General features: G+C 33.3%; 1 protein-coding gene and 1 long non-coding RNA gene across 3 annotated transcripts; one reads left to right on the top strand and one right to left on the bottom strand.

Annotated features, from left to right (window-relative positions):
* Positions 1–306: 306 nt before the first annotated feature.
* Positions 307–1,205, top strand: LOC129297485 (uncharacterized). Its single transcript, XR_008590205.1, has 3 exons — positions 307–457; positions 658–757; positions 915–1,205. It is a non-coding gene; the product is annotated as an uncharacterized LOC129297485 (long non-coding RNA).
* Positions 1,206–2,224: 1,019 nt separating this feature from the next.
* Positions 2,225–6,729, bottom strand: LOC129297486 (uncharacterized). Of its 2 annotated transcripts, XM_054935818.1 has the most exons (5): positions 6,440–6,729; positions 5,189–6,235; positions 3,821–3,900; positions 3,119–3,383; positions 2,225–3,026 (listed from the first exon to the last, which is right to left on the bottom strand). In XM_054935818.1, exons 2-5 carry the CDS (start codon positions 5,982–5,984, stop codon positions 2,761–2,763), a joined length of 1,407 nt encoding a protein of 468 aa, XP_054791793.1. In that variant the 5' UTR covers positions 5,985–6,235; positions 6,440–6,729; the 3' UTR covers positions 2,225–2,760. The 2 variants fall into 2 exon arrangements, with proteins under 2 accessions (XP_054791793.1, XP_054791794.1); XM_054935819.1 differs by having other exon boundaries at positions 5,189–6,729.
* Positions 6,730–14,451: the final 7,722 nt, after the last annotated feature.

Below are 14,451 nucleotides of genomic sequence, written 5' to 3'. Positions count from 1 at the left end.
AATCAAAATATACTTTAACTCTAGTGAGCTCCGAGACTCATCTCCCATGAACTTTTTTGATTTTTTTTTTTTTTGAAAAAAGTAATAATGTTCTTTGCTTGGCCTTGTTCCAGAATACACGTTTAAAGTTGCTTAATTATTGTCAAAATGAGAAATATTCCTTATGTTCTTCAGAATGGTGGGTGGAGGATAACTGTCATAAATAATCACCAGTTACAATCACACCTTAAAGAAATCACATATATACTCCACCAGCATGTATAATATTCCAGATCTTTCTTGTTCAATCCCTCTACATTTTTATTCTATTCCCTCTTCCTTTTCCAGAAAGCTCTATATATATAGACACATCTGCAACTTGTGTCTCTTCCAACAAGCTCATCAAGTTCTGCAATTCATTGGTTTCTTCTTGCAGCCATGAGTGATATGAAATATGGCTACCCTTATCCTCCTCAAGGTATACCTAAAAAGCTCTTTTCTCTGAAAAAATAAACTTTATCTTCTTGATTTTTCTTTCATTTCTGAGTTTTCCTTCTGTTCTAATCCATCTTTTTGGCTCTAATCAAACCATTAATAACTTGAACTTGAAATCAGTATGAATCTGTTGTATTTGTATTTGTCAATATCAGTACTAAATAATTTTGTTTGTGCTCTTAGGTCCTTATCAGGGGCCACCGCCAGTGGCGGCACCACCGCAATATTACGCTGCACAACCACCGCCAAGAAATCATCCAGAGCGTGGGTTCCTTGAGGGTTGGTATGTAATTTAAAAGGACACACACACACACACACACACACAAACCAGCATAGAGAAAATTCATTGAACTATTATTGATTATTATTTTATTAATTGTCTAATTTTTCTTGTGTGGATAAAATTTACTAATGTTATGTACCTATTGATTGTTGTGCAGCCTAGCAGCTTTGTGTTGCTGTTGCCTCTTGGACGAGTGCTGCTGCGACCCAACAATTATTTGCGATTGTTGATGCTATGTATTATGCTGTGCCTATAAGAAACATCCGTACACAATTACACTGACCTTTTATTGTTGTTATCATATATATTCATAGGCTCTTTTAGTGGATCCCAAAATTTTACATATTCATGTGTGCTATATAGCTCAACAACTGGTTTATGTTATTGTTAGCTGTAAGCTTTATTACTTATGTATCTTTCAATATTAATTAGAATGTTGACCTGTGCATTTTATGAGTGTATTCTAAATCATTGACTTTGCACAAAAATATTAAAACTCATTAACTATGTTTAAATTTTAACTTTACTTCTATTGAATATACATATTTTAATAACACACTTTATCTCATTAGGGGTAATTGAAAACTTGTGGCATGACTTATAAATACAAATTTAAAAAAAAAAATTCCTTCTCTATCTCTCATATAAATAAGATTGGAGGAGAATTGGATCAAGAATTGGCTTACGTGATCTCAAAACTGCGAAGCTCACTGACATAAACAATTATTATCGATAAAGATTATGATTAATACTCAATTACTTATGAAATATTATTTGTTAACGAGATGCTCGCATCAGTAACTAAGCATCCACCAAAAAACAGTTTGTCTTCCTTGTGAGCTTGGGTGAATCGGTTAAACATTTATTTCTACAATGTACTTTGTAAGAACATGATGGTACGTCTCACTGTTAGCATTAAGAAATAACAAAATTTATCCATCGACTGTTTGACAAGAAAGATGATTCTCTCAAACCAGCACAATCAAGGACAAGTTAAGTACTTCACAACCATACGATCACTATAATTTTGATATCAGATGATTTTGACGACAGACCAAAATATTTGCAGATTCCCATATGACAATTCTGCTCAACATCCATGCTGGAACTTGGATACTTCACATGATTGAAGTGAAGATATCATTTTAGTTTTAAACTTTTAATCTCATAAAAGCAGGCAACAGATATATTGAGTTTTGATCACAGGATTACACATTGCTTTATCTCAGTTTTTTTAAAAGGAAAAAAAAAAAAGTGCCTCTCAGATAAATAATTTTAATATTGTCCAAAGGTCATTTTGGATGCAATGCAACAATGTTTACTTCATCTTCAAAATGAACTTGCCTCCATTCTGCTTCAATTTTATTGCTTAGTTACTTTGATGTGTACAGTCTCATAATCAACCTCTTCACAAGCACATGTTAAACTACTAAAGCAGCACAATACCTTGGGAATGATAATCAGACGTCTCTAAAAAAAGTCAATATAGATGGGAAATTAAATTTGTACAGCAGTATCAAGAAACACATACAGTTTCACTTTTCCCAAAAAAAAAGGAAACAAAAACAGTTCTCCATTGGATGAGACTTGGATAAAGCTATTACATAGCGCTATACAAGGGGGAAAAAATGTTACCAGGTTTTAAGCCGGGGGAGGGGGGATGATGTATCCATAAACCCCCTCCCCCTAAACAAGAAATAAACAATGAATGAATAGGCTCACCTTGGTCACAAGTCTCGATTTTCATCAACTAAAGAATTCATGTTTCATAAATCCCCCATCTTTGAGGCTTCTGGTTCTTCCACACGTGGCAACCGTTTTATTTTTTTCATATGATATACATGGCAGCTCATTATCAGTTCATCTCTGTTTTGTTTCAATAGTCATTGAAAACCCGTGATAGAGACACTCACGCTCAAGTGAGAGACATTATTGAAAACAGAAGACATTTTGTGACCAGGATGATTATTTATTTCATGAGAACAAAAGATAACCTTCCATCTTCAGATCCGAAGGTATCCTCCTCTCCCTTGATCTCCAATGTGGAGAGGTCTTCTAAGAAATGACTTCCTATTAATTGACCAGCTTCTTCCCAGAACATTCTTTCTCCGCCATGCGGCTATACGAGTGTACAGAGCCGGGAAAAGGAAGCAGAGTAGCACAAGTAGTAGCATAACAACACACAGTAGGATGACGTTGCGAAAGCCATCCTTAAGCTCGGGATTGTTTTGGCCTGTCCATGGAACACCTCCAACATTCATGCCAAAAACTGTATCGACAGTGGCACAGGAATCAAAATCATTCAATATTATTGCCTGTGGATATGAATGATAGAAGTAAAAGAAGGGCTAGATTGCCAACCTCCTGTAATGATGGATAATGGAAGGAATATGATTGAAAGGAATGAAAGATAGTAAAGTTTCCTGTTTATTTGCTCAGACTGCCAGCTGTCAAGACCTGCTTGAATTGCTGTTACACGATTTACTATAAATCCAACATTCTCCTTCAACCTCTTTAATCTTCCAATTAATTCTTCAAGAGAGCTAATGTCTTCATTGGCAAACCATGGTTTTAAAGAGCATTTTTCTCTGACTCGTAAAAATACTTGCTCCCCATGAGAAATCACCTGATTAAATTCAAGAAGGCAAATCCAAAAAGTAGCTCAGTCACTAGAAGTGGAAGAAATCATATAGTAATAGTCCCAGTCACGAGATTCCTCCTTACCATCAAGCAGAGCAAATAAATTTCTTCACTCCCAGGTCAGGGAAAGGGTCCATTCCCATGAATCTAGACTTTTTTAGGTGTCCCAAAGCAAAATTTTAATGTCAACATTATTTAAGATAGGAAACTACTAACATCTTATCCTATTCACAATGAAAGCAGATTCTCGTTATTCCCCCCACTCCACAACCCACATTTCCCATCAAATACAAAAAAGCATGCTCCATAACCAATTGAATTTCTAACACGCCTATCAAAGCATGGCAGAAACACTGTCATTTTTTGTGTGCAAAATAGATTAAAAAAAAAATTGTAAAGAACTTCAGGGGAATAAAGAGCCACCTGAAGGAGACGCTGCAAGTCCAGATGCAGTTTGGGAAATCTTCTATCATCTAGCATTTGTTTCTTCAAAGCAAAACCACCTACAATCAAGCAAAATAGTTTATCTCAGATATAGTTCCACCAAACAATTTTAACGAGGGTGCGCTTGAATGACATGGAAGAAAAATGCAAGCAAACAGAAAATGTTCAGAGTTTATGTTAATCAAAACCCAAGACATTCAAGATGACAATAATTTTGCAACCTGTCAAAACATTCTTGAAGATAAATAGTAAATCACACAAAAACAAAATGATAAATGAACATTCTTAGGAGCTGCTTGAAACACTGATAACTTGGGTAATCAATCATGTGGATAAAACATCCGAAGATATAAGGCGTATGGATATATTAGATCCACATGTTTGGTATAGCAATTAATATTAATAGTTACAATATAAATGGCTCTTGATTATAGATATAGGTTGCGAAAACCTAATATGAGCAGGATGTCAGATTCCCACATGTTTTGTGAGGGGCAAGAAAACCGTATAATTTGTGACAATCATATGCTTGACTGGGATGTTGCAGCTAGTGTCTTAATCCTATACCTCTGTCCCCAAACAACATCTATCTCGATCATCTAACACATCAGAATCTTTGATGCCTAAATAAAATTAATTAGTTTGAAATTCAACCAGGAATTCTTCCCTGGTTTAGGCTTTTGGCTGGCAAAAACAATTATTAACTGAATACCCATTCAAACATAACTTCTTTCTGTAACATATTGTTATATCAGTATAATTCTGATATAGAGAGATAGGAGGGGATAGAGTAAAGAACAGAGAAGAGAGAAAGAGTTACTAACCTTTCAATATTACAACTATATATCACATATTGTGTTACAAAAAGCCTTAAGGAGGCCTGCCTAGTTGCTAATAAATGGTAAGACCTTTGAAATTACAAATGTTTTAGGTTTCTTTTAGCACCATTCCAAGGCGCTATGGATTCCTAAAATAATTCAAGTCAAAACATTTTTGCAAAAAAGATTTGGTTAAAATACCTAGCTAGAGCTAAAATATTAAGTAGATCTTGATGAATACATTTTATCAAGCCTTGTTTATTAAATTTTTATTCATTTCTTCCCAAATAAATAAAAATATAAATATGGAATGAATTACGCAGAATACACCCAAAAATGAAGTTAGGGACAGAAGACATAAACGTTGACTTAAGACATCTGCTGAAATGTACAGCAATTACATATTGGTAGCATAAGATAATCAGTATTAGCAAGTCTCTCCATCAACGAAGATTCACAAAGAAAGTTCTCGTTCTGTTCTATTGTAAGGTAATGAGATTGCGATCAAGATGTTATTGACAATAATTACCTTTATCCAAGGCAAGCTCCACAGAGTCCAACTCCATCTCAAGTTTAGTTACAAGATCTTGAAGCTGATCCACATGGGTGTCAATTATATGAACTACAAGGTTTGAGACAGATCTTGGAACTGGATTGTCAGCTTCCTCAGAATGATTCATAGTCAATAAGAATTCAAGAACATGCTCCTTAATCACAGTCCCATTCCCCGGCTTCTGATGATCTCCAAAATGAGGGGGGCTTTCCACACTAGGAATCTCAGAAAGAAGAGACTCTCCCATGCGTGAAAAACCTAATCGGGGAACGCGCCCCAAAGACACAGTAATTACTGAATTTTCTGTGACTCTAGCAGCAATCCTAAATGTAAAGTCACTGGTGGGAGGGCCAGGTGAATTAACCCTGAATACAAGAGCCCCATCAACATGTGCACAGAAGGGTCCATTGCTGACAAGTGAGAGAATGTCCTGGAGTTTCAAAGGTGGGCAAAGAACACCAATTAAGTCCTGCGCAGACTGTGACAGCTTTTGATTTTCTTTTGGAAGCTCCACATGGTACCAAGAAAACTCATTCTCTCTCCCATCTAATAGCTTTGATTCTCTTTTTGTGATTTGATCAAGGTCTGCTAGATCCCATTCCTTATTAAAAAAATTCCCAAGGCCATCGAATATATAAGCTGTCTTCTTCACTAAGCCAACAGGATACGTTGGATAGATTTGGCGCCGCCTTAGAGGCATGCTTGCAGAAGGTCCATTGACCATTGCCTCACTCTCCCCATTCATAATAACACTATGATCAGTTAGCTCCATAAATTGCTCCAGCTATGCTGCACTATGCTTCCAATCACTAAACAAAAAGATAATCGATTTCTCCCAGAACCTCAATTCAATTTTGGTATTTCATAAACTAGACATCTCAGATTCCATATCTTCTAAAGTAACCAACATGCCATTATCGTGCCAGTCACCAATCATGAATAATAACCCAGACGTAGATTCAAAAGGGGCAAAGGCAGACTGAGGGACCCAGCATTCAAAGAAGCCCCAACAGCCACTAAACCCTGAAACGAAATTGGAAGTTTTCAGAATCTACTTACACTCATTAAGGCCAATGGTAACATATACAGGAGCATACAGGAACCGAATCCAAATAGAACTTCGACAACATGAACAACTCCAGGCGAAAAAAAGAGAGAAGAACAAGAAAAAACAATGTGAACAACTCAGGATAACAAGGGCAGAAATGTGAAAGAGAAACGATGCACCTCGCCGAACACCGAAAATTCAGCAGGGCCAGACCGATATCAAAATCGTCAATTCCCAGAAAGGTCAAAAGTTGAACCGGCGTAGGTTGAACTCGTTCGCCACCAACAAAGATTCAATCAATGCTTCAAGGGGAAGGGAAATATACAAATGCAAGTAGATCTTTTTTTTTCCTCTTTGTCGGAAATGCAACAGAAGCTGCAATATAATGCCGTAGAGGAAGAACCCTCCGACAATCTCGATTGTCACCTTCTGCGAAACTTCCAATAACAATCCAGTTCCCAGCGGCGATTGTAAAAAGTAATGACCCTAATTATATTTTTAAATAAAATTTGAACTTGAAATCTCATCCAATTAAAAAAACGGGCGTCACGTCTTGCCACATCGGATCGAAGACAGCTTTCTAGGCCATTGACAAGCCATTAGCCCTTTTTTTTTTTTAATTTTAAACAAGCTTATTTAGTAATTATTTGACTTTTTTTAAATTGTTGAAAAGTTAAAGAACAAGATGGGATCGGAATTCTGCATCACTGTTTCGTAAACGAATTAAAAAAAGACTGTTTTCTTAACAAATTTGATTACCTCCTTATTAAAATAATTATTTTAGTTACATGATTGAGTCTTAAAATATGCAATTATCTTAAATAAATATATTAATTGTATTCCCAAGATATCTATCAAAATGCCATTAATAATAGCAATAAAAAAGTATTTGTTGTATTGGTAATTATAATATAACTTCTTGTATAATGATGTCATGTTTGTGAGATTAGATTAGCCAATGTGTTAAAAAAACCAACAACGCAACATATAAACCAACGGCTTAGGATGTACATGTGCAACAAGTAAGTCAATATTATAATTTTCAAGTGCTGAGCCTATTCTTCATATAAGAACCTGGAATCTTCACACATTCTGAGGAGAATGGAATCTCAATGTTCTAAGTTGTCACTTTTACCTTAATGTAATCAAATAGATAAGATCTTCCAACTTTTCTATCAAATATGCTTATAAAGCTTTGGGATTACAAAAAGATCAAGCTAATATTGATATATGGTTTAAAATTTAGAAGTGACCTACTTATTAAAAATCAAGCATTTTCTTTAAAAAGTTGCTTGAGATAGACTACAAATTGATTTCATAAATATCAAAAGAAGTGCTCCACTTCAATGAACCTGCACTCTTTATTGTAACTCTCCTAATTCCTCAATTCATATCTTGTGTTATTGTAAAGAAACTTGTAATGTTTGGCACAAGCTTGCCAAACCTTCAAATCTTAATACCTTCTCTCTTCTTGTACAATATTGGATAACTTGGAATAAAAAGGTGGCTGGCATCTTAAGCACAAAAAGAATTTCATGATAAAGGCTTTTTACTCATGTCTGCTAGAACATCGGGAAAGCGAGATGTAAAAAGATATTTTGAAGAGGATTGATGGGACATACGTTTAAAAGTAATTTGCTTTTGTTTTAGTTTTATGGGCTCTTTTAATATGGGCCTGGATGTATTTGGTCCATTATGTATTAGTTTAGAAGTATGTTTTATTTTTGATTCTTTCTTGTTTTCTTGATTCTATTTTAAGGGCTATATAACCTTTTGGTAGTCTAGGTTCTTTTCTTAGTTTAACAATAAGGCATTGCCCAAGTTATGTACTCAATACGGCCATACAGTTCATTAAATAAAATTATGTTATTCAGTTTAGTTAAGATTTCCAATATAGTACCGAGCCAATTCGATTCCTATGACCCATTTTCATTTTTGAAACTCGATTGTTTTTTTTGCCCTAATTTCTTTTTTGTTTTTCACTTTCTTGTTTTCATCTCTGTTTTTCTTGCCCAACCTTCAACATCGTCTTCTCTATCAACTCTCCGCCATGATCTTTCTTCTCTTTTCATCATGGGTAAAACTACAGGCACCAGATCTTCAGCTTTCACTCTTGATATAACCCATCCATTCTATCTTCAACCATCCAATACTCAAGTCGTTACTCTCATACCTCAACCACTCATCGAAGCCACAAATTATGTTATTTGGAGTCGTGCAATGCAAATGGCCTTACAAGCAAATAACAAAATTACATGGTCGATGATTCTTATAAGAAAGACACTCAAAAAGAGAATCTTCGAGATCAATGGGATTGATGTAACACCCTTATGCTTTCATGGTTAATCAACTCTATTTCCAAAGAAATCACAACGAGTATTACATTCTTCGAAAGTACTTATTTCATATGAGAAGACTTGCATGAACAATTTGATTGAACTAACGGAATGAAGGTATATAGTCTTTCTCGCCTCATAAACTCATATACTCAAGGAAATTTGTCTATATCAAGCTATTTCACAAGACTCAAGGAGCTGTGGGAGAATGATAATCCCTATACCTACTTGCAAATGCAACTCATCTGTGGAATATGTAAAAAATGTTCAACAACAAAAGTTGTTTCAATTTTTAATAGGGCTCAACAACTCGTATCAATCCATCAATAGTCAAATCCTTCTTATGAATCCATTGCCATCTATAAATCAAGCATACTCAATTATTTCTTAAGAGGAGGCACAATGAACTATTTCCACATCTTCTTTTAATCAATCTAAAGGATTTGTGATGACTGTGAGAGGTCATGGCATATTTGATTAAGGAAGATCTAGAGGCAATCCAATGATAAGTGCACCTACTACCACAAAGGAGGGGACGTAGGGATAATTGATTTCAACTTGTTGGATTTCCTCTAAATTTTCAAGAAGGAAGAGGACACAACAATCAATTCAAGAAAGAAAATTATGGTAAAGGCACTATCGCCTTCAATACTTCAAAACAAAGCCACACCTCATCTGAATCACAATTACTTTCACTAAATGGATATGAAAGAATCATTGACAACCTGAAGAAGGAGATCAAGGCATTATCAAGCACTACGTCATCCGTAGGAACGATTATCTTCATAGATCAAGGGAAACCCTCAAATTTGAACTCTTTCACATTATCTTCTATAAAAAAAATCAAGCACATTGGCTTTTATATTTAGGGACCACTTGTCATGTTGGTAGTCATTTATCATATCTTGATCACTTGGAAGAATACACCGGCCCTTTTCTTAAAATCAAATTCCTAAGTCTAAAAAATTATTGGTCACACATACTGGGACTATTAAAATTTTTGATGATATTACTTTAAATAATGTTTATCATGCCCCTAGAATATGTTACAACCTAATATCTATGTATTGTCTTACAGATGAACATAAGTGTGTGGTTGCATTTTTTTCCTAACATATGTGTCTTGCAGGGGCTTTATAGTGGCAAAATGCTTATGATGTAAATTAAGCTTAGGGTTATATGTTGTAGATGATAGTTCCCATTTTTCTAATGCTTTCACTAAAAATGTCATTTTTTATAGTAGCATTTGGCACTTAAGACTAAGGCATCCTTTAGGCTTTATACTCAAACATGTTACTTTATTGCAGAACAGTTTACTTTCCTTTGATTTTTCTAAATGTGATATTTGTTTTAAGTCAAAGCAAACTCGACTAACTTTTCCTGTTAATGGAATAAAATATAAATCTTTCTTTAATTTGTTACATATTGATGTCTGGGGACCATATAAAGTGGCAGCCTATAAAGGATACAAATTCTTCTTAATGATAGTGGATGATTTTTTACGTATGAATTGGGTTTATTTGTTGCATAACAAATAGGAAGCTTCCTAGCAATTGAAATTAGTTTGAGGTTAAAATCAAAAGAATTTGAAGTGATAATGATTCAAAATTCCTTAATCATGACCTGTCTACCTATTTTCTAGAACATAGTATTTTACATGAAACTACCTATGTTTATACTCCCCAACAAAATGGGGTTGTTGAAAGAAAATATAGACATATTTTGGAGATTTCTAAAAGTCTAATTTTTTGAGCTAATATTCCTATTAAATTTTAGGGGGAAGCAATCAAAACTGTAGTCTATTTAATTATAGACTACCTTCTAAAATCTTGGAATATAAGACTCCTTCTGAAATATTATTCAAAAAGGAACATGATTTATCTAACTTGAAGGTGTTTGGTTGTATTGCTTATGCTAAGAGTCCAAGAAGACCAGATAAATTTGAACCTAGATAAAATGCTTATGTTTTCTTGGGTTATGCTAATAGTAAAAAAGGATACATTCTATATAATATCAAAAATAACAATATTTTTGTGAATTGAGATGTTGTTTTTCTAGAAAATAATATTTTTTTTAGATATAGAGACTATTAATCAGAATTCAAATATGATAAGCTTCCAAGATCCTTTCCTCTATTATTCTAATATTTTTCTTAATTTCTATGATGATACTGGAATAGTTGAACCCGTTGTTAGAAATCTAGCGAATAAAATTTCCATTCCTTCTTATTCTTGTGTTAGTTTTGATATTTCCAGTCATAATAGTGATAATTTATGCAATTAAAGATATTAATATTTTGCCTATAAATGAGAATAACAATAGGCCTCTTAGAGACAAAATGTCTCCTGTTTGGCTTCATAACTATAATTGCTCTAGTCTAAAATTTATAAATAAATTTGATAGCAAAAGGAATAGAAGGATTATATATTCCATGCTATAACACCCTAAATTTTAATGCTTATTTTTAGCAAATTAATAGTTTGATAAACTATTTTAATAATTTTAAACTCTTACCATGATAGAAAAAGAATTATAAAAATATTTCACAAATAGTCCACCATGATAAAAGGGTCTATCATGATAGAAAGATTCAAACATAACAAATTTACTTTACTATAGTACTTAAGAAAAGCAATCATTAAATACTTTAAGTGTATACTCCTATTATAATTTCAAAGCCATGGTCAATTGAGCAATACTTCACAAGCCATGCTTTTACTATGGATATTCGACTTAGGCCTAATTATATTTTTTCAAACACTGGTTACCACCAACAACTATCACATAGGGGCATACTGATCAAAATTTTACTTCACAAATACCTAGGGCCATGAGATAGATAGAATTCTCTTGGCATATAAAATACAATAATAAACAAAGTCTACATGCTCAATATATATATATATATATACATATATCTTCATCCTTACTTCTCTGACCGAACTTGCTCCTAAAAAATTAATAACCACGGGGAATGAGACTTAAAAGTCCCAATAACCAAATATTAAAATGTAATGATGTACATGAGATAGTTAATCATGTGATTGCTAAGTTGACAAATAAACCAACAATCCAAACAATTATTTAATTAGTATGACTATACCTTATATCCCTCTTCACACCATGCTCGGATGCCAAATCACTTGGCCAAAGGTGAGTTGGACCAAATTACAAGCTACACATTTGTTCCAATAAGGGATCATGAAATTTGAAAGTCATTTTGCATACCTAAATAATCTAAAAATTTAAAACCTTACCTAAATAAAATGAACAACGTTGTGCAAAAGTTGAAATGGAAAGGAAAAAAAAAAAGAGGAACAAAGCTGTGCGAAAAAATAAGGAGGAGGTCCTATTTAAAATAGGAAGGTGGGTTCCACAATTATTTATTATTATCATTATGTTATTATCATTATTTTTCAGATAGAGAGAGCAATTTCAACCTAAGGGAGAAATTTCAACCAAGGGAGAAAAAATTTCCAACCACTTTTCAAAGGCTTGACTATCTCTTATATATACATATATTTAATTAATTATATCATAATTTAAATCAATATCTTTTGCATGATTCTGAGCCTAAATTCAATCCAAATTTGAATGCCTAGATATGTGATTAACTTCAAATAACTTCAAATACAAATTTAGATCCTCAACAAAAACCTAAATTTTATTATTTATTTATTATATAAAGATCAGGATGTTACACATGCAACACAGTATCAGTTATGCTAATATATCACCATTATATAAGAAATTCATAGCTTGCAATGATGACATTATTGAGCCAAACACTTTTGAAGAAGCTATAAAAGATGACAAATGGATCCAAGCTATGAAAGACAAAATAACTGCATTAGAAAAAAAAAATGGAACCTGGGAAATAGTTGATTTGCCCATTGGGAAGAGGGCAATAGGATGTAAATGGGTTTTTAAAAGGAAATTTAATGCAAATGATAGCTTAAATAAATTAAAAGAAAAACTTGTTGCTAAAGGTTATAGTCAAATAAAAGGCATTGATTATTCTAATACTTTTTACCTATTATTAAAATGAATAATGTGCGTTTTGTGTTAGCTATAATTGCTAGAAATAGTTTGGATTTATTTTTATATGGATGTTTACAATGCTTTTTTGCAAGGAGATTTCAATGAAGAAGTATATATATATATATGAAGATCCCTTTAGGATTGAACAAGCAAAGAAGCAAAAAGGTATGCAGATTGACTAAGTCCCTTTATGGGCTAAAGCAGGCTGCAAGACAATGAAATACAAAATTATGTGAAGCCTTATTTGTTAGAGGTTTTGTGTAAAGTAAATTTAATGATTCTTTTCACTAAAAGACATGAAAATGAGTTTATTATTGTATTAGCATATGTAAATGATCTTATCATAACTAGAAATAGTGATAAATGAATAGAAGAAACAAAGAGATATTCGCATAATAATTTTAAAATGAAAGAATTAGGGTTGCTAAAATATTTCCTAGGAATAGAGTTTGCCAAGTCTGATAAAGGTTTGATTCTTAATCAATGTAAATATACCTTAGACTTAATTGCTACTGCAAGGCTTGGTGCTTGTAGGCCTAGGAATATGCCAATGAACCTAGGTTTGAAGCTTTATAATGTGCCTAGAAAGTAGGAGAAAGATGATTTGTTAGTTGATCCATCTAGATATAGGTGTCTAATAGGGAAGTTATTATATTTGACTACCACTAGGCTTGATATTAGTTACTCTGTTCAATTATTAAGTCAATTCATGCAAAATCCAAGAAAGTCCCATCTTAAGGATGCTTAAATACTATGAAATACTTGAAAAAGGACCTAGGTGGAGGTATATATTTTCCTTCTTCCGGTAATATGACATTAGAGGGGTATTGTGATTTTGACTAGGCTTCTTGTCCTTAGTCTCGTAGATCTGTCTTGTCACAGGTTATCTAATCAAATTAGGAAGAGCTCTTATTGTGTGGAAATCTAAGAAACAATCCATTATCTCACGTTCTTCTACTAAGGTAGAGTATAGGGCTTTGGGGAGTATTATTTCTGAGATTATTTGGTTAAATGTTTATTGAAAGAGTTAGGTGTTATTGATTTAGTTCATGTTTCTGTGTATTGTGACAGTAAAGTTGCAATACAAATAGCTTCTAATCCACTTTATCATGAGAGAACAAAACACATAGATATTAACTGTCATTTTATGAGAGAAAGGCTATAGGAAGGCTTGATTGCATTAAATCATGTGACATCTAGAGAATAGCTGGCAAATATATTAACAAAGGCTCTTAAGAAGAAGAGTCATGATAGTTTATCATCCAAGTTGGGTACCCTAAGCATTTTTGGGTCCAACTTGAGGGGAAATGTTGAATACTAATTCCCTTTTATTTTATTTTTATGGACTCTTTTAATATGGGCCTGGATGTATTAATTTAGAAGTGTGTTTTTATTTTTTATTCTTTCTTATTTTCTTGATTTTGTTTTATGGGCTATATAAGCTTTTGGTAGCCTAGGTTCTTTTCTTAATTTGATGATGAGGCATTGCCCAAGTTATATACTCAATATGGCCATATGATTCATTAAATAAAATTATGTTATTTAGTTTAGTTCGAGTTTCCAACAACATAGACATTGCCTTTTCTAACACTCAACAAGTCATCAATGATATGAGACTTCTATCAAAAGTTAATATCCTTAGTAGTGATAGTACAAGATCCAAAGCTAAATGGAAAGCTCCATATGCAGGATGGATTAAACTTGACAGTAATAGTTCTGTCAAATCCAACGAAGTTATAACTTGTGACGACATCATACTAGATGAGAAAGGGAATTGGATTCAAGAATTCTTCAAATATCTTAATTAACAATCT

This window comes from Prosopis cineraria, unplaced genomic scaffold (genome assembly GCF_029017545.1).
Source record: "Prosopis cineraria cultivar Desert tree isolate PC_DT_omini unplaced genomic scaffold, ASM2901754v1 PC537, whole genome shotgun sequence".
Taxonomy (NCBI): Eukaryota; Viridiplantae; Streptophyta; class Magnoliopsida; order Fabales; family Fabaceae; genus Prosopis; species Prosopis cineraria.
Note: the sequence above shows the minus strand (reverse complement) of the source record. Positions and strands in the feature narration are given on the sequence as shown.

Coding starts and splice junctions, on each gene's coding strand:
- LOC129297486 (XM_054935819.1), bottom strand. CDS start 5,984: ATGGAGCTAACTGATCATAGTGTTATTATGAATGGGGAGAGTGAGGCA. Junction 3,901..5,188: donor GGAGCTTGCCTTGGATAAAG/GTAATTATTGTC, acceptor GCTTGATTGTAG/GTGGTTTTGCTTTGAAGAAA. Junction 3,384..3,820: donor ACTTGCAGCGTCTCCTTCAG/GTGGCTCTTTAT, acceptor GAATTTAATCAG/GTGATTTCTCATGGGGAGCA.